Source organism: Orbicella faveolata, unplaced genomic scaffold, assembly GCF_042242905.1.
Source record: "Orbicella faveolata isolate gen_17 unplaced genomic scaffold, um_ofav_v1 contig_2, whole genome shotgun sequence".
NCBI classification, from domain to species: Eukaryota; Metazoa; Cnidaria; class Anthozoa; order Scleractinia; family Merulinidae; genus Orbicella; species Orbicella faveolata.
The window spans coordinates 6565001-6588311 of NW_028301547.1; the positions used below are offsets into that span (position 1 = coordinate 6565001).

General features: G+C 39.2%; 4 protein-coding genes across 4 annotated transcripts; all 4 read left to right on the forward strand.

Moving 5' to 3' along the window:
* The first annotated feature begins 792 nt into the window (after positions 1-792).
* On the forward strand, positions 793-3773 carry LOC110061397 (small cysteine-rich protein 5-like). The gene is made up of 5 exons (XM_020768238.2): positions 793-944; positions 1382-1470; positions 1766-1906; positions 2552-2684; positions 3201-3773. The coding sequence occupies exons 2-5, from the start codon at positions 1389-1391 to the stop codon at positions 3208-3210; spliced, it is 366 nt and encodes a 121-aa protein (XP_020623897.1). The 5' UTR covers positions 793-944; positions 1382-1388; the 3' UTR covers positions 3211-3773.
* Positions 3774-5493: 1720 nt separating this feature from the next.
* Positions 5494-8654, forward strand: LOC149111729 (small cysteine-rich protein 2-like). The gene is made up of 4 exons (XM_089289662.1): positions 5494-5587; positions 5964-6037; positions 7171-7297; positions 7760-8654. Exons 2-4 carry the CDS (start codon positions 5971-5973, stop codon positions 7767-7769), a joined length of 204 nt encoding a protein of 67 aa, XP_089145788.1. The 5' UTR covers positions 5494-5587; positions 5964-5970; the 3' UTR covers positions 7770-8654.
* Positions 8655-17036: 8382 nt separating this feature from the next.
* LOC149111730 (uncharacterized) lies at positions 17037-18929 on the forward strand. The gene has a single exon (XM_089289212.1). It carries the CDS (start codon positions 17132-17134, stop codon positions 18149-18151), a length of 1020 nt encoding a protein of 339 aa, XP_089145338.1. The 5' UTR covers positions 17037-17131; the 3' UTR covers positions 18152-18929.
* Positions 18930-19932: 1003 nt separating this feature from the next.
* Positions 19933-21504, forward strand: LOC110061409 (uncharacterized). Its single transcript, XM_020768245.2, has one exon. The coding sequence runs from the start codon at positions 20044-20046 to the stop codon at positions 21064-21066; it is 1023 nt and encodes a 340-aa protein (XP_020623904.1). The 5' UTR covers positions 19933-20043; the 3' UTR covers positions 21067-21504.
* The last annotated feature ends 1807 nt before the right edge of the window (positions 21505-23311 follow it).

Sequence of the window (23311 nt, forward strand, 5' to 3'; positions counted from 1 at the left end):
CACTTTTCGTTCGGCATGTTTCTACGAAATTTGAAGACGCGCACTTCATAAAAATGCATATATGGCCGCTCCCGTTACCATTTTTAACTTTTCCCGGAAAAATTAAATCCCAGTTTTGAATTTCCCGGAAATTCATTGCTTGTTCAACGTTCATTTGAAATGAATTGAGAAGCCAAAATGCGCTTTATGAAATAGCAATATAAGATGCGAAGTTTATATGAAATAATTCATATACGAACTGCGGTTGTAGATGAAAGTGAATTTACTGCGATGATCATTCTTCACTTTCAGAAATATAAGAACAAGATTATACTAATATCGGGACAAATAAACATATCGGCTTATTTCTTCTAGACCTAAAGATGACGTGATCAGGTCAAATTTGAACGAGGAAGGTATTCATTCGAAAAAGAGTTTTCATTATCTTAATTAACTATTAACAGCTCATCGGGGGAGCCGTTAGGAATTCTGAGAATCTATGCCCCGATGAGAGCTAATAGTTAATAACGATAATGAAAACTTGAGACGTAATCGGTGCGTCATTTTTACGAAGCGGTAGATAAGATGATATTTGAGAACGTAAACCGCCTTCGCTTCTATTCAAATCCCTTCTGAACGGTTCAAAGAGACACAGGAGCACAGGAATATAACAGTTTATTCATAGTCCCGGAAGTAAAATTATTTAAAGTTCCTGACGTCTACATGTACACGTGGTCACGAGTCGATGAAAGCCATTGTTCGCTACAGATCAAGTCTGCACAAGTTAGTCACGCGATCAAATAAATGGTCACGAGTTTGACCCGAGTGTAATTAATTCTTAGTTGTAAAAGAAACCTTCAAACGTTTTCCTTATCAGTAGGAAATCGTTCAACTTCAGACCATTTCCGTCTCCGCGCCTGCTCACTGCATTTACAACCCTTTGCAGCGTTAATATCCACGAGAAAGTAAGTTCGAATTTTGTCGCAAGGAATCAGAATCTTCTAACGATTCTTGTAAAATTAAGGCAACAGCTTATGATCGTAACTTCTATTGGCCTCACCTTTAACTTTGTTGAATTTTGATAGTCAAGGGATGAGTTTCCTTGAGGACCACCGTTCGAGAAGACATGGATTTGTTCCGCGGAATTTCTGATCAAGCGTAGTGTTGACTATAAATGTTTCCTGACTGGTAATTACGGACAAAATAGACTGCGAGCAGTCTCTCTTTTCCTCGAAAACCGTGGGTTTAATTTTGACATGAGAGAAAACTGTTGTTCGAGGAGTCTTTCTGTTTACTGTATACACTGCAAGTGTTCTGATTACTCTGCATAAGCTGTGTTCACTATAAATGTTCCTTCTATTTTAATTACCAACACAGTTAACTATACCGTTTTCTGTTGCAGTTCACTCATGGCTGTGAAGTTTCAGCTGTGCTTGTTGCTGTTGATTACTTTGATGGACACTGCGTACGCTGGGAAGAACCCATTTTCAAGTAGGTACTCACGTAAGATTCGTGTAGCAGACCAGAGAATAAAGACTTCTTTCAAACAAAAAAAATTGTTACCTGTCCAGAGAGTTTATACAGTTGTTTGAAACCTTTAAGCTGAGGAGCTAAGCCACATGCATTGCGAGTAGCTCAATTGCATATTTTATTAATGTTTATGGGTTCAAATCCCTTAGAACCCCTGAGCTTTTCTTGCGGCTACTTTGTAATGTCGTCAAATGCAAATGCTGTGATGCTTATTTCTTCAATGTTGTCTGATTTAGTAACAAATTCACTTGAACAGGTCTTTCAAGGTGTGACTGGCCAAAAGGAGTCTGCGTATATTATAGAGATTCTTGTCCACCAGACATACCGCACCCATGCCCAGGATATTACTGTCCTCTGTCCACAAACAAATGCTGCTGCCGACAACCAGTACCTCCACGTAAGAACGTATAACATATAGTAATAAAAGCACTTCAAGCGAAAATATTACTGTAATTTTGAAACTCCCAGCTGCAGATTCCAAACAGGCAAGTCGTAATGTTCCCACATAAGGAAAAGAAAAAATACAAGGAGAGTGAGCGGTAATTTTTTGCTTTTTTATGATCACTCCTGATATTACCGCACAGCTACTGAAAAATGCCTTTACATGCTCAGCATTTGTTTAACTTGTTTGTTATTTGGACACCATAAAGGTATATTGGACAGATCTCTTTATTGAAAGCACAAAATCATATTCTCTTCTTATATACAAGACTTGATTATAATAACCACGCCAAGCGCTTTTTCCTCTGACACTTTTGAAGTCGATATCTGAGTATCCACAAATCAAGAGCTGCGCAAGAGACTGAGATATTGTGTTGATGTTGTTTTAAGTCTGTTACGATGATTTATGAACAGACAGAACCCTTCGGATGGCACATATTTTATGTAGTGTTGGGTCCATAGTAAGCGCTTTTCAAAAGTTTGGTTTAAATCCCGTTTATGCATCGCATCTTTTGTTCAGGCTTGATTATTACGAACGGAAGCACGCCGCTCATATATATCGTGATCGTATTTCATGTTGCTGACTAGTTCACTTTTACAGCACCACCTCCCGACCGATGTGACTGGCCATATGGTGTCTGCGCATATATTGACGATCCTTGCCCACCAGATATACCTTATGACTGCCGCAAAAAGTATTACTGCCCAATTACGACAAACAAATGTTGCTGCCGGTAAGAATCTAGCTAAGCATCAATGTACTGGTTAGGTTCATGAAAAAAAACAAATAAATAAATAAATAAATAAATAAATAAACAAACAAACAAATGAAAAACAAGCTCCTCTAATCGCGTTTTAATAATTTGCAATGCGAGTGATAAATCGTCAAAAGAGCTGGCAAAGCTGTGTTAGAATTTACAATATCATTGGGCAGATATTACTGGCCTCACAAGCTGGATCCCTGGAAGACAAAGATATATACTGAGGGCAATATTTACTTCGCATAAAATGGGGTTTTACAGCCGAATACGAGTACATTTAACATGGATCATGTAGATGCACGAGGCTTCGACATTTGTCGAATATTAGGTAAAAAAACAAACAAACAAAAAAAAAAAACGAGGAAAATGTCAGTGGAGCTAGATCGATCATTCTATTTGCGGTAAATGTGACGAACGTTTCAAATCACAAATGGAATATCCAGACAGTACAAATTAATAATGATTGTTTTGATGCTCATTATTTTGTAGGAGTCCATGATACGAGCTGATGATGACTCGCCAAACACTGCTGCTTCCGAAAAAAAAAAAAAGAAAGAAAATCGATGAAAACACAATAGTTGACAATGGACTTAATTATTTCCCTTAAGAAGCATAATGAAAGAAATTGAAGGCAAGATACCACGATCTCTTGTCTCTTGTCCACGGTTAATGTTCAAAGTTTAATGTTATTTCCTATCAACCGAGGATAAGTCTTTGTGGGAGAATTAACTTGACGGAGCTCGTGAGTACAGAGCAAACGCATTGTACACAGGCCGAGTCAAGGCTTTCCCATACAGACCGACCAAGCTTGATTAATAATTTGTTTGCTACAATCAAACAGTATGGCTCTTCAAAAAACGCTTAAAGTAGTGTAACGTAGCCACTTTTTTCGTCAATACTTGCTGCCATTTTGCTTGCAAATGGCGATGAAAAAGGTAGAGATTAGAAAGTCAGGTTTAAGAATGACAGCATTTCGTACAGGTGTTTCAGTCGCTCTTAGTGCTGTATTGAGTAATTTTAATTGCAATGGAAACGGTGGAATAAAAGCTATTACAGCAGAGACTCAGTTGCAATTTCATGGTTCAAGTTCTTTTAACACACAAATGATATCATCTTAATGTTAGTTTTGAGACTTTGTGACAGGATAATGCTGGACAACGAACTGTGACACCTTTCGATAAGCATTCTCAATTTTTCAGTGGAACCCTAATTCCTAATCTAGGACCTGTTTACATGGAAGGAGGTTGTCCAGTCTAACAGAGCTATCCTGGGAGAGCAAACCTTTCATACGGTTCTTTAGTTGACGCATTCAGGTGTTCACATTTTAGACAGCGTAACCAGCGTTTCCGGGGCACCCTGTCTAGTTGCCTGAGGTACCCTTCCAGGAGGGCTATCCTTTTGTCATGTGAATTAAACGGTTCGTGTTAGGTTGACTAGACTAGCTAGCCGAGGTGAGAGGACCGCGAAAACATTGTTATATTCCAAGGCAGCATTAACGTTAGCTTCCTCTGGCAGACTAAGCTCAATTAGCAGACAAACGGAAAACTGAACACTGAAAAAAGGCTGCAAGCGGAACGAGAGGGATAGACAAAAAACAAAAAAAAAATTAAACTTGCCGCCAAAGCGTCTCTTTTGTCCGCCATCTTGTTTGTTTTGCTTAGCGGCCGCTCAAAAGATAGCTCAGTGACTATATTATATGTAAAGCCGGGTTATATTTTTCCTCCCAGTCGGGTAGCTCAGTAGATTCAAATTTCACCGGCGTAGTGTGAACGGACAACATTTGATACGTTTTCACTGTGAAACCTCCGTTTTCAATTTTCACCGGCGTAATGTAGACAGAGCCTAAATCCCCATGATTGGTCCTGTATGAAAACAACCTTGGGGCAAACAACAAAACGTTTTGGTAGTGGGGAAGAGAGGGGTTTGTCCATATTTCCACTTCGCGCTAAATTTCGTTAGCTCCGTCTCGTGCTCTTCGAGTCGTGTTACTTGTCACTGCCCTGTGCTGCGGTTGTTAAAAAGTACTAATTTTAGAATAAGCCACTTATCTTATAATGTCGATCTTTTGTTCCTGTTGTTTCCCCGAAAAACAAAGCCAGCCAAACATATTTTCACGTCATTGGCAGTAAACGTGCTATTTACCGACGAGACAACACAAAACGGTCATTCATTCATTCATTCATTCATTTTTCCAGTTTTTCTCTTGCTTTAGTTTCTGTGATCTGAATAAAACGCTTACGAGAAATGCAGTGAGTTTATGTGACTCGTTCCGAGGTGTATCCTTTTTTTTCCTCTTGATATTTTAAATAAACAAAAGTGACCTACAGCCTGATTGTACACTTTTTGCCAATGACGTGATGAGCTCACGCACATCTATTTTCGGTATGTTTCTGAGAAATCAGACAAGCTGGAAAAAAAAAAAAGTTTCTTGCAAAAATTATATCCTAGTTACTGAGCTTTTCACAGAAATCTTTGTTCAATCAAAGGCCATAAGCCAGACTAAATGTGCTTTATGGAATAATAATAAATCTGGGACAGATAAACAAACCTTGTTCTTTATATATTAAAGAAAATAGTTTAACTTGAACGAGGAATGTGTTCCTTTTAGAGGAAGATCTTTGGCAGATAGTTACGGGAATAAAATTATTTTAAGTTACTGACGTCTAAAACTGATCAAAGCCATTGTTCGGTACAGATCAAGTCTGCACAAGTATCACAAGTTAGTCACAAGATCAAACCAATGGTCACGGGCTGAACCCGAGTTTACATAACTATAAATTATAAAAGAAATATTCAAAAGTTTTCACTCATCAGTTGGGAATCGTCCAACTTGAAACCGTTTCCGTCTTACAACCTGCTCATCGCAGCGTTAATTTGTAAGTAACTGTGAAATTTTGTCACAATGATGAATCATAATATGTACACAAATCTTGTAAAATCAAGCCAATGTTTACTCCTTTTCGTCTCACCTCTAACCTTACCTTGTTGCTGTTGTTTATTGCTGATTGGAAGATATGATTGTGTCACGAAGGTCGTTTTATCAAGAATTTTATCATTCGTGAGAAGCGTTTCCTACAATTTCTGACCTAAGCAATTTTGCGACATAATATTAGTTAAAATGCGAGCAACCCGCCTTTTGTGGTGGCATGGATTTTAGCTCCACGGAATCTCTGATTGCACAGGGTGTTGACTATACATTATTCTTCTAAGGGAATTACTGACAAAACCTTCCTCTTTGCTTGTCTGTTGCAGATCAAACATGGCTGTGAAGTTTCATTTCTGCCTGCTGCTTATTATCTTGGGGATCACCGCCTACCAGCAGACAGGTGAGTACATACAGAGGGAAAGTGAAGCAGAGCATTGAGAGGGAAGACTTCTATGCAAACAAAGTTGATGTAATATATCAAACAGAGCAACAGTGTTTCATCGGAATCTCCAAACACTGAGATGAGAGTTGAAAATACGACGCGCAGCGGAGTAGTTTGACGAAATTCGAGGTGTTTGGATAGCCGATGACACACTGTCTCGAGTGTTTGATATATCTTCTCAATCGAAACAAAAACTAAGGAGTAGACGGAAAAGTAAAATCGTATAAATTTATGGTAATTAAAACGAGGTAGTGATTTTCTTCTTTTGAACTTGCTGAATTATAAACGAATTTGAGAAATGATGCTCATTATCCACTTGATAATGTTCTAGTCACGTTTGTAAATCTCTTAAGATGCAACTACCCAGAAGGAGTGTGTCTTTCATAGGCACCCCTGTTCACCAGATACACCATATATATCCGAAAATGATTACGGCTGTTCGCTCAACAAACAAATAGGCGCACCCCGTGTGAGAACTGTGCAGTGTAAAACAATAAAAACAAAGCTCTTTATGCTAGAATTATGACTATATGGAACATCTAATTTATGCCTTTACTTTGAAACTATCCGCTGAGCCTTACTCAGTGCGGGTTACGACCTGGGTCAGCCCCCTCTGTAACTTCAAGAGGACGTAATTCAGAAATGCTGCTGAAACTCCGACAGGCACCAACATGGCGTCTTCATACAAAGCTCTATAAATTTGGGTGGAACACGTTTCCGAATAGCGCGCAAATGAAGAAGAGCACAGACCTAAATCTTGACGAGGTTGTTTATTTATGATCTATCATATCCCAGATTCTTGACTGAATTTTATGGCTGGTTTTCGCTTTCACGCCATCAAAAATAAACCAGCAGTTCATGAAAACCGCAATTGAATGGGTTTTTTTTTTCGATGGCGGGACAGTGAGCGTATTGACAGCCCAGTTGTGATTTGTGCCTGAGTATGGTACGTATAGAAGGATCACATGAGAGTGGGTAGTCCATATTTTGACTCCTTGCATTTTGGTTGAGGCTTAACAGTCGCAAACGGCCGGACGGCGAAGCTCTTGTCTTCGCATAATTCCATGTTACTACCTCCTTCACTTTTACAGGAAATGGCGCACTATGTGACTGGCCGCATGGCCTGTGCGTGTTTATTAACGATCCCTGCCCACCAAATAGTACTGACTGCCAGGCAACGTATAACTGCACAATTGGAACAAACAAATGTTACTGCTGGTAAGAATCTAGCTAAGTATTAATATGTCGAGTAGGTTTTCGATAAAAACAAGCTTCACTAATCACGTTTTAACAATTTGCTATGCAAATAATTAATGATAAATCTCCCAATGAACTGGGGAAAGTTGTCTAATGATTTTTAATATTATTGACCTGTATTACCGTTAAACTAGCCCGACAAGCTAGATTCTGGAACAAACAGATGAAAAGATATTAACGTGGTATATATTGGGGTTTTGCAGCCAAATTCGAGTAAATCACGTGACATGGATCTTAGTTGGTCTGTTTAAATGTAGAAGTAACGGGATTGGTCGAAGATTAATGGGAAAACCCCACTAAGGAAATGTGGAATGAGATTAATCGTTATATTTGCGGTCACGATAATCACGTTTCAAATCATGGGAGGAATATATATTATCCTAATAGTGCAATTAAATATCTTTATGCTCTATTTTTTGGTAGGAATCCATGATACGAGCTGATGATGGTTTTTCCGCACTGCTGCCTCCGAAAAAAAGCGTTTAATAAACAATAGTGTACAATAGACTTATTTCATTGATATAGAAATCGAAGATTAAAGGTTAATTAATTCCTATAGACCGAGCGAGAGACCTTCGTGGGAGAATTGGCTTGACCGAGGCCGTGAATACAGACCGCAGGCATTGTACCCAGGAGTAAGGTCAAGGTTTTCCCATACAGATTGAGCAAGGACGGTTAATAAGGCGCTTACTGCATGTGTCCAAACAAGACAACATTTAACAACAATTTGCTGAATGCCACTTGGTACTAGCTGTGAGTTTTCTTGCAAATGGAGATTAAAAATTTGGACTTAAGAAGATTAATAGAGTAAAAGGTATGTTTTCAATTTCTGCAGCCTCTTTCTTAAAAAGAACATTTTTTGCAAGTGATTTAATCGCCATTAGTCCTGTATTGAATATTACTTGAACTCAAGGCTTGCAGAAACTTTTTGATGTCGTCCTTGGCCGTTTTTGATTTCCTGAGATGAACTTAAATGTCCAAACGTTTGCGCATTTAATTTACCATGCTTCTCGTCAAGTCTTTTAGCTCTTCCATTAAGTATTTTTGAAAAAAAAAGAAACCGAATAGTTTTCTAGTTTTCGCCTATAACTTTCTCGTGTCAAAAGTAATAGCTAGACTCAAGCTAGACCATTTTATCTGTTACCTTTAGGTCATTGGGACTATGTAGCATGTGTTGAATGTCGATTTTAGCCAATCATATGCACAAATTTGGAATTTCCCGGTCGTAACGTGACACGCCCATATGATAATGAAGACTTTAAATGATTATTATAGTTAAATGCAATGGAAGCAGTGAAATAAAAGCTATTACAGCAAAGTCTCAGTGGTTATTTCATACCTGAACTCTTCTCTTCTGTTAACACTTCTTTTGTCCGGCTTCGGACTTCTAAGACGCTGTACAGGAAATAAATTTAAAAAAAAAACTTTTACGGTACAGCCCCATTTGTGTTAATTTTTCGAAAACAGAAACTTCTAGTGTTCTGTTTCCACACGGGATAGAATTTACAATTACACGTGATCCCAGGAATCTACGTTTTCTGTTCAGATGTGGCAGGGCTCTTGAGATGCGTCTTAACGTTTGTGGGAGGACATGCTAATGTCCGGTCTGTTCCTCAGGCAGGAGGATGGCGGGCTGTTCAAGCTATGCAAAATTTTCTCCTGAGGGGAGTGCGGTGGGGTAATTGTGATGAAAATGATCATCCAAGCTGCTTTTAGACCAAAAAATACATACTTATATAACAACAAAAGAAAATCATAAAGGGGTGCGAAAGAGACATCTTAAATAAATAAAATTTATGCGGCTCAACTTAGATCACCCACCCATCCCTCACTAGTCCCTGAAAGTTCAAAGGTCGCCCCCTAAGAATATGGCGTGGCTGTTTACGAGCAATTTCTTTTCGGGTAGCTGTTTACGAGCAAGTTCTTTTCGTGTTGCGTAGTTGTTTACCAGCAAGTTCTTTTCGTGTGGTGTAGCTGTTTACCAGCAAGGTCTTTGAATTGTGTGAGGCGTGGCTGTTTACCAGGAAGTTCTTTGCGTGATGCGTGGCTGTTTACCAGCAAGTTCTTTGTGTGTGGCGTAGCTGTTTACCAGAACAGATTGCGAGTATTTCTTCTTCATTTTAATTTGACTACAACATGCAAGACATTGCATCAGAGCGGGGATCGATACACAAGTAGCACCTAACTCAGGTAAACATAGCCTCAGGTAAACTTCGATCGCACAATTGTGTAACTGCGAGATAACCTCGAAGCACTTTTGAACGAACCTGAACAAATATTACCTAGCCTGCGTCGCAGATAGTCTAAACCGCCGGTGTCGACTATACCGGGGATTTTGTGACACCTCCGGCTGCAATACAGGCTAAATAATACTTTGAGCTAACCGAGAATTACCTTGATTATTTCCTAGAGAAACTTCGAATTAGTTCTGAGAACCTTGATCATTGTCTACTGAATTTGGGCACAAAACCCATAACACAAAACGTACAGACTCGTTGTTGGTATGCATAGCAATTATTTAGCTCCTAAGGAGTATTGAGAATGATTCAAGGAAAAATTTGGTGTGCTATGCTGCTTTTGTTTTACTTCACATCGATTTATTTAGCAGTACTGACATGTGTGATTCGTTATTTCGAAATAACGAAAATGAATCGTCTATGGCTTACAAAGATATTTTTGTATTGTAGCTATGAAGCTTTCATATCCCTTAATTCAGTTAAGAATTGGACCTGCCAGTGGTGTTGACTGCGTTGAGACAAACCCAGCCTGAGTTGTGACTGACTTTGACGTCAGTTAAACTATTTCTGCTCCTCACTCACAGGAAAGCACTGTGTAGCAAACTCTCTAATTTCCATTGTTTATCAACACCATAGGCTAATTTCCAATGCTGATGCTATGGCTCAGATTTTACAAATAGGGGATTTTTTTATGCAGCTTGCTGTCAAAGTGCACTCGGATAACTACTTTGCTTCTGGGTGAATTACCACATAAAGTATCTGTATTTAAGATTAATTTTAGCTTGTACTTCAGTGAAAGTTTGGCATGGAATGTCAAAGCTCATTTGATATAAAAGGATTGTTAATAAATTATAATGATTATAATTCATACCCTCTTTTATTCTGCTTGTAGGACACTGAAATGGTTACATCTTGTTGGCCTAGCCCACTTCACGTTTTCAGCATAAGAGACCTGTCAGTGTAAACAAGTATAATTTGGCTAGATACGTTTTCACAAGACAGTACATAATGACCAGAGTAGTAAAAGCTATTCCATATTTGTACCATCTGAGTTGTCATCTGAGTACGTAAGCTTGCAATAAACGGTCTTTACATGTTCTTTTAAGACTCACTGTCTTTTAGTAGTTGGTTTTATATTTATATTGCATTGTTCATGTTTCAAATAAAATGACGAAGGATAACTACAAAACTTATTTTTGTTAATAAGGTAATATGCATCATGCAATATGCAGTGCGTACATGGTCGGACATGCAATACAGTGTATTGCATGTCCGACCATGTACGCACTGCGTACCTAATTTTGTGTTTGTGTTTGTGATTTTTCTTTTTTCCGGCGCTTGCTAAAAGAAACTCATACACGTACACGTTAAATTTGGGAAACATGTGTCTTTCTCTCCTGGCCTCAGTTCATGGACTTCTCTATTCTCGTTTGTAGCTGGGGCGGAGGTAAACTTGATATCATGCCAAACTGCAATTACGGGCATGTTGTTTATCAACACTAAAATTGGATAGCATCTTTCTCGATCGTTAAGGCGGTATTACCGTATAAAAACGAGTCTACAGCAGAAAATATAATGTTTTGAAACCTGAGCAAGTATCTTTTCAGGTTTTTGTGCACGTTTTATTAATATTTTTTTTACTTAGAAAATAGCCCAAAGAAAATACGCCCGCTGATTGGTTTAAAATCGTGTTTCTATTTAACAATTAGATGATGAGCTCGAGATTTGTATTTAAACAATAGAGTATTCAGTCTGTGGAGGAACTTTCGGCTGACCCAATGTCATTAAAGATGTCTATTATTCATATTGGTGTAAGATAGGACAGATGAATTTTACTCGTTTGTCTCACGATGACGTCACTTTTAGATGTTGATCGCGACGTTTCGACTGCTATACTGCTGGTCTTTATCAGGCGATGACGTCAATTGTTTACGTGTCGCTATTTGAAGGACCTTGATTCGCTGCTACTGGTGCATAGCAGCCGGTCAGTTACAATGCGGACCTATGAGGGAACAGCGTCACAGAGCCAGAATAATAGTGAGGATCGAAATGCACAAATAGCAGCGAACCAAGGTGCTACAAAGAAGACTAGCAGTATAGCACTCGAAACGTCGCGATCAAGATCTCAAAGTGACTCTATGGTGAGACAAACGAGTAAGCTTCATCTGTCCTATCGGCTGATCGTTACCCCACGGAAATTTGATGTTCTTGAAAAAGTATTTGCCCGAGAAGCGAAGCTTCGAGGACAAAATAATATGCTAGTCTTAAGAACATCAAATTTCCAAGGGACATTTATCAGACCGATAGTTCCGAAACATAAACACTCTATTACCTTTATTGTTCACCACTAAATTTTCTTCAGCGCGCCAGTTCAAAAATCATATTGAATTATTTTGAACTTTTTTAGATGAAAGCCGTGAAAGTCAAATGTAAATTTGAAAAAGAAAACAGACAAAAACCCATTTAAGACCATTTCATTAATTTTTTTTTTCCTATAAGCCCGCTTGCTTACAGAAAAATTCTCATGGACGAGTACTATCCATCCTGGTATTTTCCTCGGACGAGAAAATTTAGTGGTGAACTCTAAGAGGTGAAAGTTGATCAGGCATAAAGCCTCACAGAAATCGAGAGCGAATAATCTTACTGTTTTAGTAGAATTCTAACTGAAATTTTCTTCGAATAACGATTCCCATCACAAATGCTGTTCTCTGATTGGCCACGCGTCACTATCTATTCTGTTGTAGATAGTGAGTAGCGTAGCAGTGTGCGCTTGTTAGCCTACTGGCGGCCTCTTCTTTGCGTTTTCGAAGTGTCTGTGAAGAGGACTTAGACAAACTGTTGAACAAATAGTGGATTTGCACTAAGACAATTAGATTATTTGCTCTCGATTTCTCCATGTGATAATTGACCCGGGCTGCGCCTTCGTCAACTATCGCGCGATAGATATCTCGAGCTCATAATCCAATAAATAGAAGTTTGGGAGAACTCGAAGAAGCTGTGGAAACGCTCGCCTATCGGCCTCGTGTTCCCACAGCATTGCTCGTTCTCTGAAACTTACACTCGTGTTTCTGTAACTCAATAGAAACACGGTATCTTTTTCTTAGATAGGAACAATGTACTATATTAAAATTAAATTAAAATTAAACTCATCTTGTGCTGGGAGTTTGGGCTTTCATATGTAACAAACAGGGCAAGAATATCGAAGATGGACATAGAAGCGATTACCATCGCTGTTGCCATTCAATTTGTATATGATTTTGTTATGCCTTCCAACTCAAATATGTTTTCCGATTTGAGGAGAACGTGACACGTGCCGTGGGTCAAAACTCACTAACTACATAAAGTTCCACTAGGGTTTGGCTTATGGAACATTAAGGGTCTTGGGTAATCAAAACGCACTGTTTCCCTTGGGGCCCTTCATTAATAATGGTAATTGAACTGAGTGGAGTGCAATTTGGTCTGAAGTCATACGCGTGATTTCAAAATCGAACGAGCGCGCAGCGCGAGTTGGATTTGAAATCACAAGCATGATTTCAGACCAAAATTGTACGACAACGGAAGTTCAATTGCCACTTTATTAGATCAATTTTGAAATCGCACAACTTTATTGCCTTAATTTTTATATTTTTGGTGTATTGTTCCAGTAACCGGTTTGTTAAAAAAAGGCGGAACCAGAAATGCCTTTACGTCTCATTTAGTATGCAAAACGATGTCACGTGACGAAAACTCATCCGAGCATGATAAAGGAACACGCAGTTGTGAAGTCAGAACGAAAATAGTCTACTTCAGGTATAAAAGTTCAATTCTCGTCGCCTGAATCAATAATGGAAGGCCTTTCTTTCTTCTGTGGTTGAGGCTGAGACTTCTCATTGTCTTTGGAGAAGGAATTTGAAGGTGCATCCTGCGTAATTCTGTGATGGATTTCGTTTGAGTTGTGAAGCTCCCTCGAGTGCACGATGCCCAGTGGATGGTACGTTTTTTTCTTCTTTCATACCGTTTAATGGCGTGATTTTAAGGGATTCCAGCTCGTTATCATCTCCGTTTCTTTGTGTGACCTCGGCGAAGGACTCAATACTCAGAACCTTGTCAAGTTCTTGCGGCGCCATTTGTTTCAAGATATTTCCGAGATGGCGGGACTGGCACCAGCTTCGTACGTAAGACGTTCATTCATTCACTGTTTTGTGGAGCGGGGCGTATTTTGACTATGTTTAATCACAGCGACAGAGTTGAGCTGTACTCTTTTGTTGCTTCGTTTGAAACTACCGGAAACCTTGAAACATCTACCTTCTTGAAATGGCTCTGAATTTGTTGTTGTGTGTTTTTCGTTTGTTTATGTTTTACTGGACTCGGTGTCATACGGATCTTGGGCAGATTTTGAAGAAAAATCGCCAAAATATTCGTCAAAATGGACACTGAAAGTTGGAAACTTCCATTAAAGTAGGTCTTCAGCCTGAAGGAGCCCATAATCGTCATTCAGAAACTGTAATTAATTAAATTCGTCAATTTTTTTGGAAAAAAACAACAAGTTTTGGCAATAGTAGTGGCAAAATTCTCCACACTGGCTTTTTGCCTTTCACTTTCTTGAAATTTTATTGATTACTTTAAAATAATCTTAAAATCTGATTGGTTGTTTTGTTTTACCGTTCCATTCTCATTGGCTGAGAAAAAGATGCGATTTAGAGCAAAAAATAGTGCGATTTGTGAATAAATCGCACCATTGAGAGCCAATCAGATTGCAAGGATAACCAGTGATTTCAAAATGGATTTAATAAAGTGCTCAATATAATTTATACCAGCCACAGTAGGTTTATAATTTGTTCTCCATTCACACTGGTCAGCTGGTATCCAGGAAACAAGTCCATATTTGGAAATTTTAGGCTATTGATGGAATTTGAGGTGATACATCACCCTATGTCGACGTCCGTTTGTAATAAATTGTACCATTGAACGCAGACAATGTAACACGCTTAAGATATTCGTACAGTATAAATTATCGATATTGCATATAAGTGAACAAACCACATGAATAATTTGATATCGTCGACTGCAGCAGCCTAGAGAATATACCAAGTGCAGAGGAACCGGTACTGACAAAAGAATGCTATCAAATTTCTTCCTCCGTTTAAGCGAACTTTGAGGATAATGCCCGGAGGAACGTTTTATTCTACCCACCCACCCACCCCATAGCTTATAAATCGCACTGCGATTCTTGTCGCATCGCCGAATAGGCCCTTTGCACGATCCGGTGACATGGCACGAAATTAATTATGCTGGGACGCAAGTTACACAGTGGGACTTTCAAAACAGAGGAAAGTCGGGCAGGACTGGTACGGGTTCTTTTGTTTTGGAAGACCCACTGTGTAACTTGCGCCCAGCATAATTAATTCCGTACCATGTCACCGGATCGTGCAAAGAGCCTATTTTTGCTCCATAACTTAATGAAATATGATAATTGTTGTAGTGCGCAATAGAATACTATTTATTTTTGCTTCACCATTACTCAAAAAGAGTAAAATTCTGAGAAATTCATTGTTTTGGGAGAAGGGGTGGGCCCGGAAAAGTAATTCAAACACGCTAGAAAATAAATTTCTACTAGTGAGACAATCTCAGATAGTGCAGAGCGCAATTGATAGCTCTGGCACGGTAGTCCCATAAGTACTCACCCATGCTCGATTCAATTCCGGTTTGTGTCTACCTTGGTAGTCTGCTAGGGCTTTTCCCCTTTGCAGTGTGTATGTTTCAAGGTTGTATTTTCATTCAAGGTCCGTAAATTACGTGCAAATTAATTGTTTTAGGTTGATTTTCGTTCATTTTAAATTCATTAATACGTTGAAGCAGCAAACGTGACAATTTAGCTCTTCACGCCAACTTTGTAACTTGATACTTTTGCTTTCCTCGCAAAGGCATGTAATATGAAACCCTTGTTTTCTCCAACACACGGAAGATGTGCTTGTTTTTTGGAGATAAATGAAAGAACGTTAAATATCTGATGTAGTGATGAAGAAACGGAACAGAAACGATGTTGTTTTACTAAAAATGCAAATTTTTACCGATGAACAAGAACTAATTTAATTATCAGATAGTCACGAAATACCACTTTCTTTTTCTGTTGCCACCTTTGTTGTTAACAATAAAACAATTCAAAATTAACACACAACGATATCGATGGCTGAGAAGCGTTTCAACGAAAAGTATTGAAAATAAACAGCGCTACTTGGCCGATATGAATGAGTCTCCTCAAAGACTGATTAAATTAATTTGCGCTTTTCATTAGGTGTCACGGAGTCTGCAGCAATATTTGAGCACTTTCCTGGTTTCTTTTGTCACAAATTTACAATTTGAGGAGTATTAAAGCCACTAACTTGGGAACTTTCTGGTCTCTCTTACAGACACAATTAAGGCAAGAAATAAACAAAACAAGCCGCTAAGGAGAAGCAATACATTTGAACCCTAAGAAGCACACTATTGTAGATTGAAAACAGCAGATGATATTTGTTGAACCGACCTGTGTCTAATTCTAAAAGCTACGGAGCCACAATAACGTTTCACTTTTGCAATAAAAAGGGACAATTGGCACTACCTGAAAAATAGCTGCCGTCCTTGGTCACATGACATGACATTTAAAATACCGCGTGGAAAGAAAGTGTATAACACTAATGATGCTAGAACGCATGCGTCTTACATGTTGAATTCTACCATAAGGAAAACCACTCAACATTTGTGCGTGATTCCGTATGCAATGTATCCTCCACCTAATATAGAAGCCACGAACGCTAACTAATCTACGCATGCGTTTAGAGCAAATTAGTTTTGTTCTAAAGAGAATGGTACCACAAGGAGAGCAAGGGGTTACCTGAGACAAATATATAGCTTTGCTATGTTCATACCTAACTGACGGCGATGGAATGTGTTTTGCGTAGAGTACACATGTACCTGTCCCACCCCACCCCCACCACTTCCTTGCCTCTAGACTAATTAAAAAATTGAAATTAATTTATTAAAGAAACATTAAAGTTTATACCTTAGCGCCATAGGGCCATAGAGCCATAGCGCCATAGTGCCTTAGTGCAGGCAGCTCCCATGACCATCCCAATAGTGCACTCTGCACTAAAAATGAAGTTTCTCGACACTACTGTCGTTCATTTTATGTGAGCTACCAATGTCACAATACCTTTCGGGATTAAGAAGTAACGATTAATCATTGCAGTTATACGCACAACTTAAGCAGTTGTAAAATTAAAGCCTGAAAAAGAAAAGCCTGGAAGAAAGACTATCTGTTTCATTCAAAGTATTCCTATTTGAGAAACACATGCCGTTGAAAGTGTTTACCATTAACAATTCATGATATTTTACTTCTTTCGTGTTCCTTGCGGCGTATTTTCTCGGAAATCAGGTGATGTTATACACATGCGCAGTCACATCGTTTGCAAATGTATAACAAAGCGCCACGACGTCTAGGCAGGAATATCTGTCAACGACGGGAGCCTTTGAGTTCACGCTATCACATTAAGGCTAGAGATATCGGTAATTTGGGAAATTCACCTGCAGTTTGACCAACATGAGTGAACGTCTAACCGAAGACCAAATCAAACAGATGCTAGGTCTCGGAATAGCGGAAACGGCCGAAGTAACAATTGTTCAGGGAGGAGTACCAATTCGTGATCAAAGAAGAATAACCGAGTCTTTTATAGTCCGTGAACATGGCGAGAAGATCGAGTCGCTCAATAAGGAGATTCAGAAGAAGGATGATGAAATCGCTGCCTTACAAAAAGATTTGGAGGAGCTTCGAGAGAAAAATGACGACCTTAATAGCGTACTTAAGTCAAAAGATGTCGAAATCGAAAAGCTGACATCGAGAATCGACGAGTTGGAGGAGGAGAAACGAGAATTACAGAGAAAGTTAGGATCAGTTGAATTCGATCTGGGCCTTCTCAAAAAGGAAGTCGAAAAACTGGGAAAGGCGAAGTTAAACCAGGAGCAAACCTCGTCAAAACTAAAACAAGATTTGGAACGTGTGAAGAGGAACATGGAGACGGTGAAAGGCGATCTCGAAAAGGAAAGAAAGGAAAACGACGATCTGAAGAAGGAAATGAGGGAAGTCAAAGACTCACAACATAAAGGGCTTCTTCCACTGATGCTTGGTGCTAGAGGGTTGCCGATAAAGCCTACTCCGCCACACATGCTGCCCAAAACAAGCCTGGAAGCATCGCTACATCTGGGAGAGATGTGTCGTCAACTGCAAATCAAGTTGTACAAGTCTGTGTTTCCAAACTCATTTGTGGAAAATATAAACTACAAGGTGGATACCATTCAGCGCCATTTAAAGAAGTTTCCAAACACTGAAGAGGCTCAGAAGAAATGGGATAAGATTCAGAAGAAGTTCAACTGGAAAGAAACGTACGAAGAGGCAATAAGTCTTCTTCAGGAAACCAGAAACGTCGAAGCCCATCCCGAAATATCAAAGGAATCCCTTCAATGTGCCATAAGCATAACGGCTCAGACCAACGACTTGAGCGGCTGGTTCTCGTTGCAGCTTCTAAACGATCTGATGCATATGTGGGAGACTGAAATACCGTAACTTTAAACTCGGATTGTATCCTTCTGGGAAGTGAAGAGATGACGATCCTCATACAAACTTTATTTCTTATTTTGAGTAGACTAAGCTCTCTAATTAGCCTTAGCTTCGCCCATGAAGAGCGAAGATTAGATGGAGGACTGTTCCCCGAAATCGCGAAGAGCGTCCTTCTGAAGATGGTGAAATGTAAACGCTATCCATTTTAAAAACTAGGAAATTTTGGCAAAGGCATCATGTCGCTCTGATAACAGCATTATACGGACGGAATAAGTCGTCTTGGTAAACATTCCCCTGTTCCGTTTTGCTAAAGTTATGGGCAATCGTTCATTGACAATAACAGAGGGATTTACTATCCACGATAAACGAAAGTAAGGTATCAAGGTATAAAAGACGCAGATTACTTGCTCGATCGAAGCACGCTCGATCGAAGCACGAACCAAATCAACTATGTATGTATTTATAAATATTTGGCTGCGACACTGTAGATGTCATGAGAGGATTTCAAGCTCTATCCATAGTGAAGATTTTTCTAATATACCCTAGTGTACGAGGCAAATTATGTAACCTTGTCCAGTCAGATTTTCTTTCTGGTCTCTCTAAGTTAAGAGTTAGCAAGAGCAGTTTAGCTGGTAGTCAAGCTTATCTTGAAACCTTATATTATTCAGCGAGTTAACATTGCGAAAAGAAGACTTGCCTGGCGAATTGCTAAAATATATTTAATTCCTGTAGAACTGCCTTTTGATAAAGGATTTTTAAATTAAGATTTCTGCGAAAACATAAACTGAGTGTGTGTGTGTTTTTTTTTTGTTTTTTTTTTCCCAAGGAAACATCAAGTCGGTGATTTCCTGGGGCCAGTGATAGTCACACGTCGAGACATCTGGAAACTATTTCAGCGATAGTTTTGCCACATTTTCAAGGCCTGGACCGCTGACGCAAAGCTTCATATATACACTATTCAACTCTGTGTACTTAGATACATTCGAGGTGATCGTTTCCCTCTACAGAGTTTCACTGGGTTATTTCTTGTTAGCCGCCATTTAAACGAAGAATCAGCGACAAACTGATATTCGACCTAGTTTTTCTGAGAAAATGGCAGACAGATATTAATTCACGGTTTTCCGAGAAACTTGACTGGTTATTTGAAAACTCCAGGTTGAAAGCATCACGTGACAGTAACGCATGTGATCTGTCGATGACATCAAGAGTTAATTTTGATTGATGTGTCAAGGGCGCGAAATAAAACACTGGAGCCTGGGTAACGTTTCCCCAGTACGTAGCGCAGGTTTTTCTTTTACTTTTCTTCCAATGAACCATAAATTCCCTCGAACATGGTCTAGTAATGTTTCACTTTGCACGCGTTTAATTCACAAGTCGACATTTAGGCCATGAGGAGGAGGGGGGATTTAAGCTTTCAAATTACGACGAATATCATAACAGCTGGCCACCCGTTTCCCAGAAATCGAGTCATAAACATCCGTTTCTTATTTGCGCATGAGCATGTAAGCCAAGGTCTCTGGTCACAACTTAACGCAGTTTCTCTTGCAGATAAATTACAACGGGTCCATATATTCCAAAGTTAACTATGATATCAGACGAAAAAACAAAATTGGGGGAGGTAAATGAAGCGTCTTTTGGTTTCGAAATGTTCGTGTTTTGTTGCAAAGCAAAATAAAATTCTGAGTCCTGGCTATTTACAATGTAAATAATATCTTAAATGTGTCACATGGGAGAACTGCAAGATCAATGATTGGTGGAAGAAAGAGCCACGTCACATTATCGAAAATGCCTGCTCGTCGTCACGCTGATACACATCAGTCTCATCCAAGAAGCCCAAAACGAAGGCTTAATTAGTAGTTTAGGAAATAAATATCGCCGAGGACTTGCTCACTGCAAGCATGATCACGGAGGAACAAGTTAGACAGATCGGTGAAGAATTAGATCCGATGGCCGCGGCTCTATTCGGAGTGAATATGACTTTGAGAAGAGAAGTGCATCAAGAACGAGCAAGAATGAACGAACTTGCATTCAGTCAGCACACTGACGACATCGAGTCCCTCAAAAAGCAGATTGATGAGAAAAACAAAGAAATCACAGAACTACAAAAAGCCATGGAAAAACTCGAAGAACAAAACCAAGAGTTAACCGTGGAACTGAAGTCCAGAAACGAGGAGATCAAAGCTCTAAAGGCGAGACTCAGCCGACTCGAAAGCGAGAAGAAGGATTTAGAAGACGAGTTGAGGTCCGTTAAAGTCAAAATTAACCGCATGGAGAAAGACATAAAAGAGTTAAATGAAGCAAAGATGGTTCAGGAAGAGAAGAACATGGAACTGCAAGAAAATTTCGACAAGGTCACTGGTAAATTGGAGAGCCGAAACCAAGTAATAAGAAAAGAAATGAAGGAGATTCGGGAGTCACAACACAAAGAGATATCGCCGCCATCTGTCACCATTCCAAGAGCAGGGCGACAAATGCTTACTCCCCCGTTGCCGCGTCATTTACAGATAGCCGATCGAGAGTTACATGCCTCGCTGTCCTTGGGAGAATTGTGCCGTCAATTCCAAAACAAGTTGTACAAGATAATATTTCCAAATTCCGTCATGCCAAACAGAAACTACAAGATGAAGAACATTTGGCGCGATTTAGAGAAACTTCCTCAACCGAAAGAGGAAAAGGACAGATCAAAGAAGAAGTGGGACGAGGTGAGGGAGAAGTTGAAGTGGGATGAGAGCTACGAAGATGCCATGAAGTCTCTACAAGAAAGCAGAAATCTGGACGCTCATCCAAGTCCGCTGACGGAGGAAATTCTTAACAGAGCAGCAGAAATCATGGATTCTAAAGGTAATCTCAAGGGCTGGCTGTCCTTGAAACGTGTACATGAGCTGATAACTATGTGGAAACAGGTACAAGCAATGGAGTAAGGCTTTCTTATGTACTAGAGAACAATCTTTTATCGCTGTAGGAGCTTACAAATTACACTTTGCAACGAAAACGAGTAGTGTACAAGTCGCGTTTTAGTTTATATTTTATTGCCGATGTGACTAAGTCAGGTCAGAACTATACGTAACACTGGTTGGTGTTAATCACTACGAACAGCGAATATGGACTGTGTGCTTTACTGTAGTTTGAACGAAGATTTATCCTTGCAATTGACAAATTTTGACGTAGAAGTTAAGAAAGCTAGTTGGACTTTGAGCCGCTTATTACTAAGAATGAAAGAACTGGTGTCTTCACTTTGTTAGAGAAGCGCTGCCAGAGTTTATAAGCCTACTTATTGAGAGCATCTTTGAAGTTGGAGCTTATCATTCATATATCTTTATTGGGCGAATAAAATTCTTGACAGATTTTGAAAAACTGTACTAGGAGTAAATTTGTTACTATCGTAACGTTGCGAGCAGAGTTCTGCGACACAAAGTTACACCACGCCACGTGTTGGTAGCATAATATAACGATTATCACATGTTAACTAGCAATAACAGTGCTATGGCGATCGACAACTCTATCGCATCGGGAAAAGCGCTAAATGGTGTTACTGCATCGAAAAAATATGCAACTAATGGAATTAATTTAGTAAAATAGGAGGATCATGGCTCGCTTCCTGTGGATCTTCGCTTTGCATCATTTGGCCATCGAGCGTAAAACACATTCTCGCATACTCATTCTCATCAATTCGCACAAATATTTTCAGCTGCATGGTTGTTAGCTTTACTCGGTGAGACCTTTATTATTAAGCCAGTAGACATCTTCTTTAAGAAAGGCTTGTATGTAAAAAATATGACACATTTAACTCACATAAAATTCAACGAAGAGGAACCGAGTTTCTGAGAAATTGAACTCATGTTGCATAACAACAGAGGTCACTCTCTGTCGTTAAAATGACGGCTACATAAACAGCAGACTGCCACAAAATGTTCAGACGTATGAATGCATCGATTTTGTCAAAGCTTGGTCTCGTTATACTGAGCGAAGAACGAAAGGCGAAAACACGACTTCTTGGTCGCGGTTGCCTGGTGTGAACATTGGAACTGCAATACTGTGTTAAGGTATCTTACTTAGAGCAAAGTAGACGCCATGTCTGAACAAAGATATACTGAATTAAGGAATTAATGGCTGTTGCACATCAATAAGATTTTCGGCCGAAAGACTGCGAACGTTTCTGATTGTCGGGCATTTAGTCAACCTAAGGTCCGGGCATAACTTAATAACGGTCACTGCTTACTGAGTAAAGCTAATTATTTTACCTTGCTAAATCAGTTGTTTGTATAGTTTTTAGTTGCTCACACCTACGTAAAAGATGACACTTTCAGTATTGAGATGATATACTTGGACGTGAAATTCGACTGAGTTGGAATCAACTATTTAGACCGCTATTTTACGCGCTGCGTCAAAACTGACCAAAACTAGAATAATCCATTCTTCCTTCTAGTCGACGAAAATTATTCAGTCTCGGTTCATGACATGTCGACGGGCAGAGTACCTTCGTCAAAGAGGAGGTAAAAAATTCTGACCAGGAATTTGCAGTCGAACGAAGGATTACTCAAGGCCTCCTCAATGTAAAATACTTTGTAAATGTTGTAACACCGCTGTTTAACATTAATGTTCTATAATGTAAATACATCCTGCTGTCGACTAGTTTTGGCCATAGCGTCTGGGTCATCAATTCACGTGAACATCTGCAGTCTGATCCGCATCTAAAGCAATAGTATCTCACCATAAATTCACGAATACTCTAAATTCATTTGTAGCAAGTACGCTCATATCAAGAAAACACCAGAGTGACTTCGTGATATTATTTATCCAAATTTATTTTTCTTTTTCCCTTTTGTTTGTTGAATTTGCTGTGGATCAAGGAAGCAGGATACATACAGATCAATTCAAATATAAATGATTGCGTTCTGCATCATACCAGTATGTCTGTCAGCTTTATTGGTCTCATAGGTAAATATGTACATATATAGTAAATCAATAAGAAATACAATGTAAAGACCGAAAGGGATTGCGCGAACGGTAAAGCATCCCATGCGAAGCGCAGCCCTAAATCTAAAAAGAAGAAAAAAAAAGATAAAAAGATCTAAAATTTAATAGAATTTTGTTTACTCTCTCTATGGTTCCTTGTTGACGCTGGTTTGTTGTTCAATACACGTACTCAAGAAAGCACGACAGGAT

What these genes read in the sequence shown, in the direction of transcription:
- LOC110061397 (XM_020768238.2), top strand. Translation starts at nt 1,389, where the DNA reads ATGGCTGTGAAGTTTCAGCTGTGCTTGTTGCTGTTGATTACTTTGATG. An exon ending in TGGGAAGAACCCATTTTCAA is followed by an intron (nt 1,471 to 1,765) that starts GTAGGTACTCAC and finishes TCACTTGAACAG; the next exon opens with GTCTTTCAAGGTGTGACTGG. An exon ending in CCGACAACCAGTACCTCCAC is followed by an intron (nt 1,907 to 2,551) that starts GTAAGAACGTAT and finishes TCACTTTTACAG; the next exon opens with CACCACCTCCCGACCGATGT.
- LOC149111729 (XM_089289662.1), top strand. Translation starts at nt 5,971, where the DNA reads ATGGCTGTGAAGTTTCATTTCTGCCTGCTGCTTATTATCTTGGGGATC. An exon ending in CACCGCCTACCAGCAGACAG is followed by an intron (nt 6,038 to 7,170) that starts GTGAGTACATAC and finishes TCACTTTTACAG; the next exon opens with GAAATGGCGCACTATGTGAC.
- LOC149111730 (XM_089289212.1), top strand. Translation starts at nt 17,132, where the DNA reads ATGAGTGAACGTCTAACCGAAGACCAAATCAAACAGATGCTAGGTCTC.
- LOC110061409 (XM_020768245.2), top strand. Translation starts at nt 20,044, where the DNA reads ATGATCACGGAGGAACAAGTTAGACAGATCGGTGAAGAATTAGATCCG.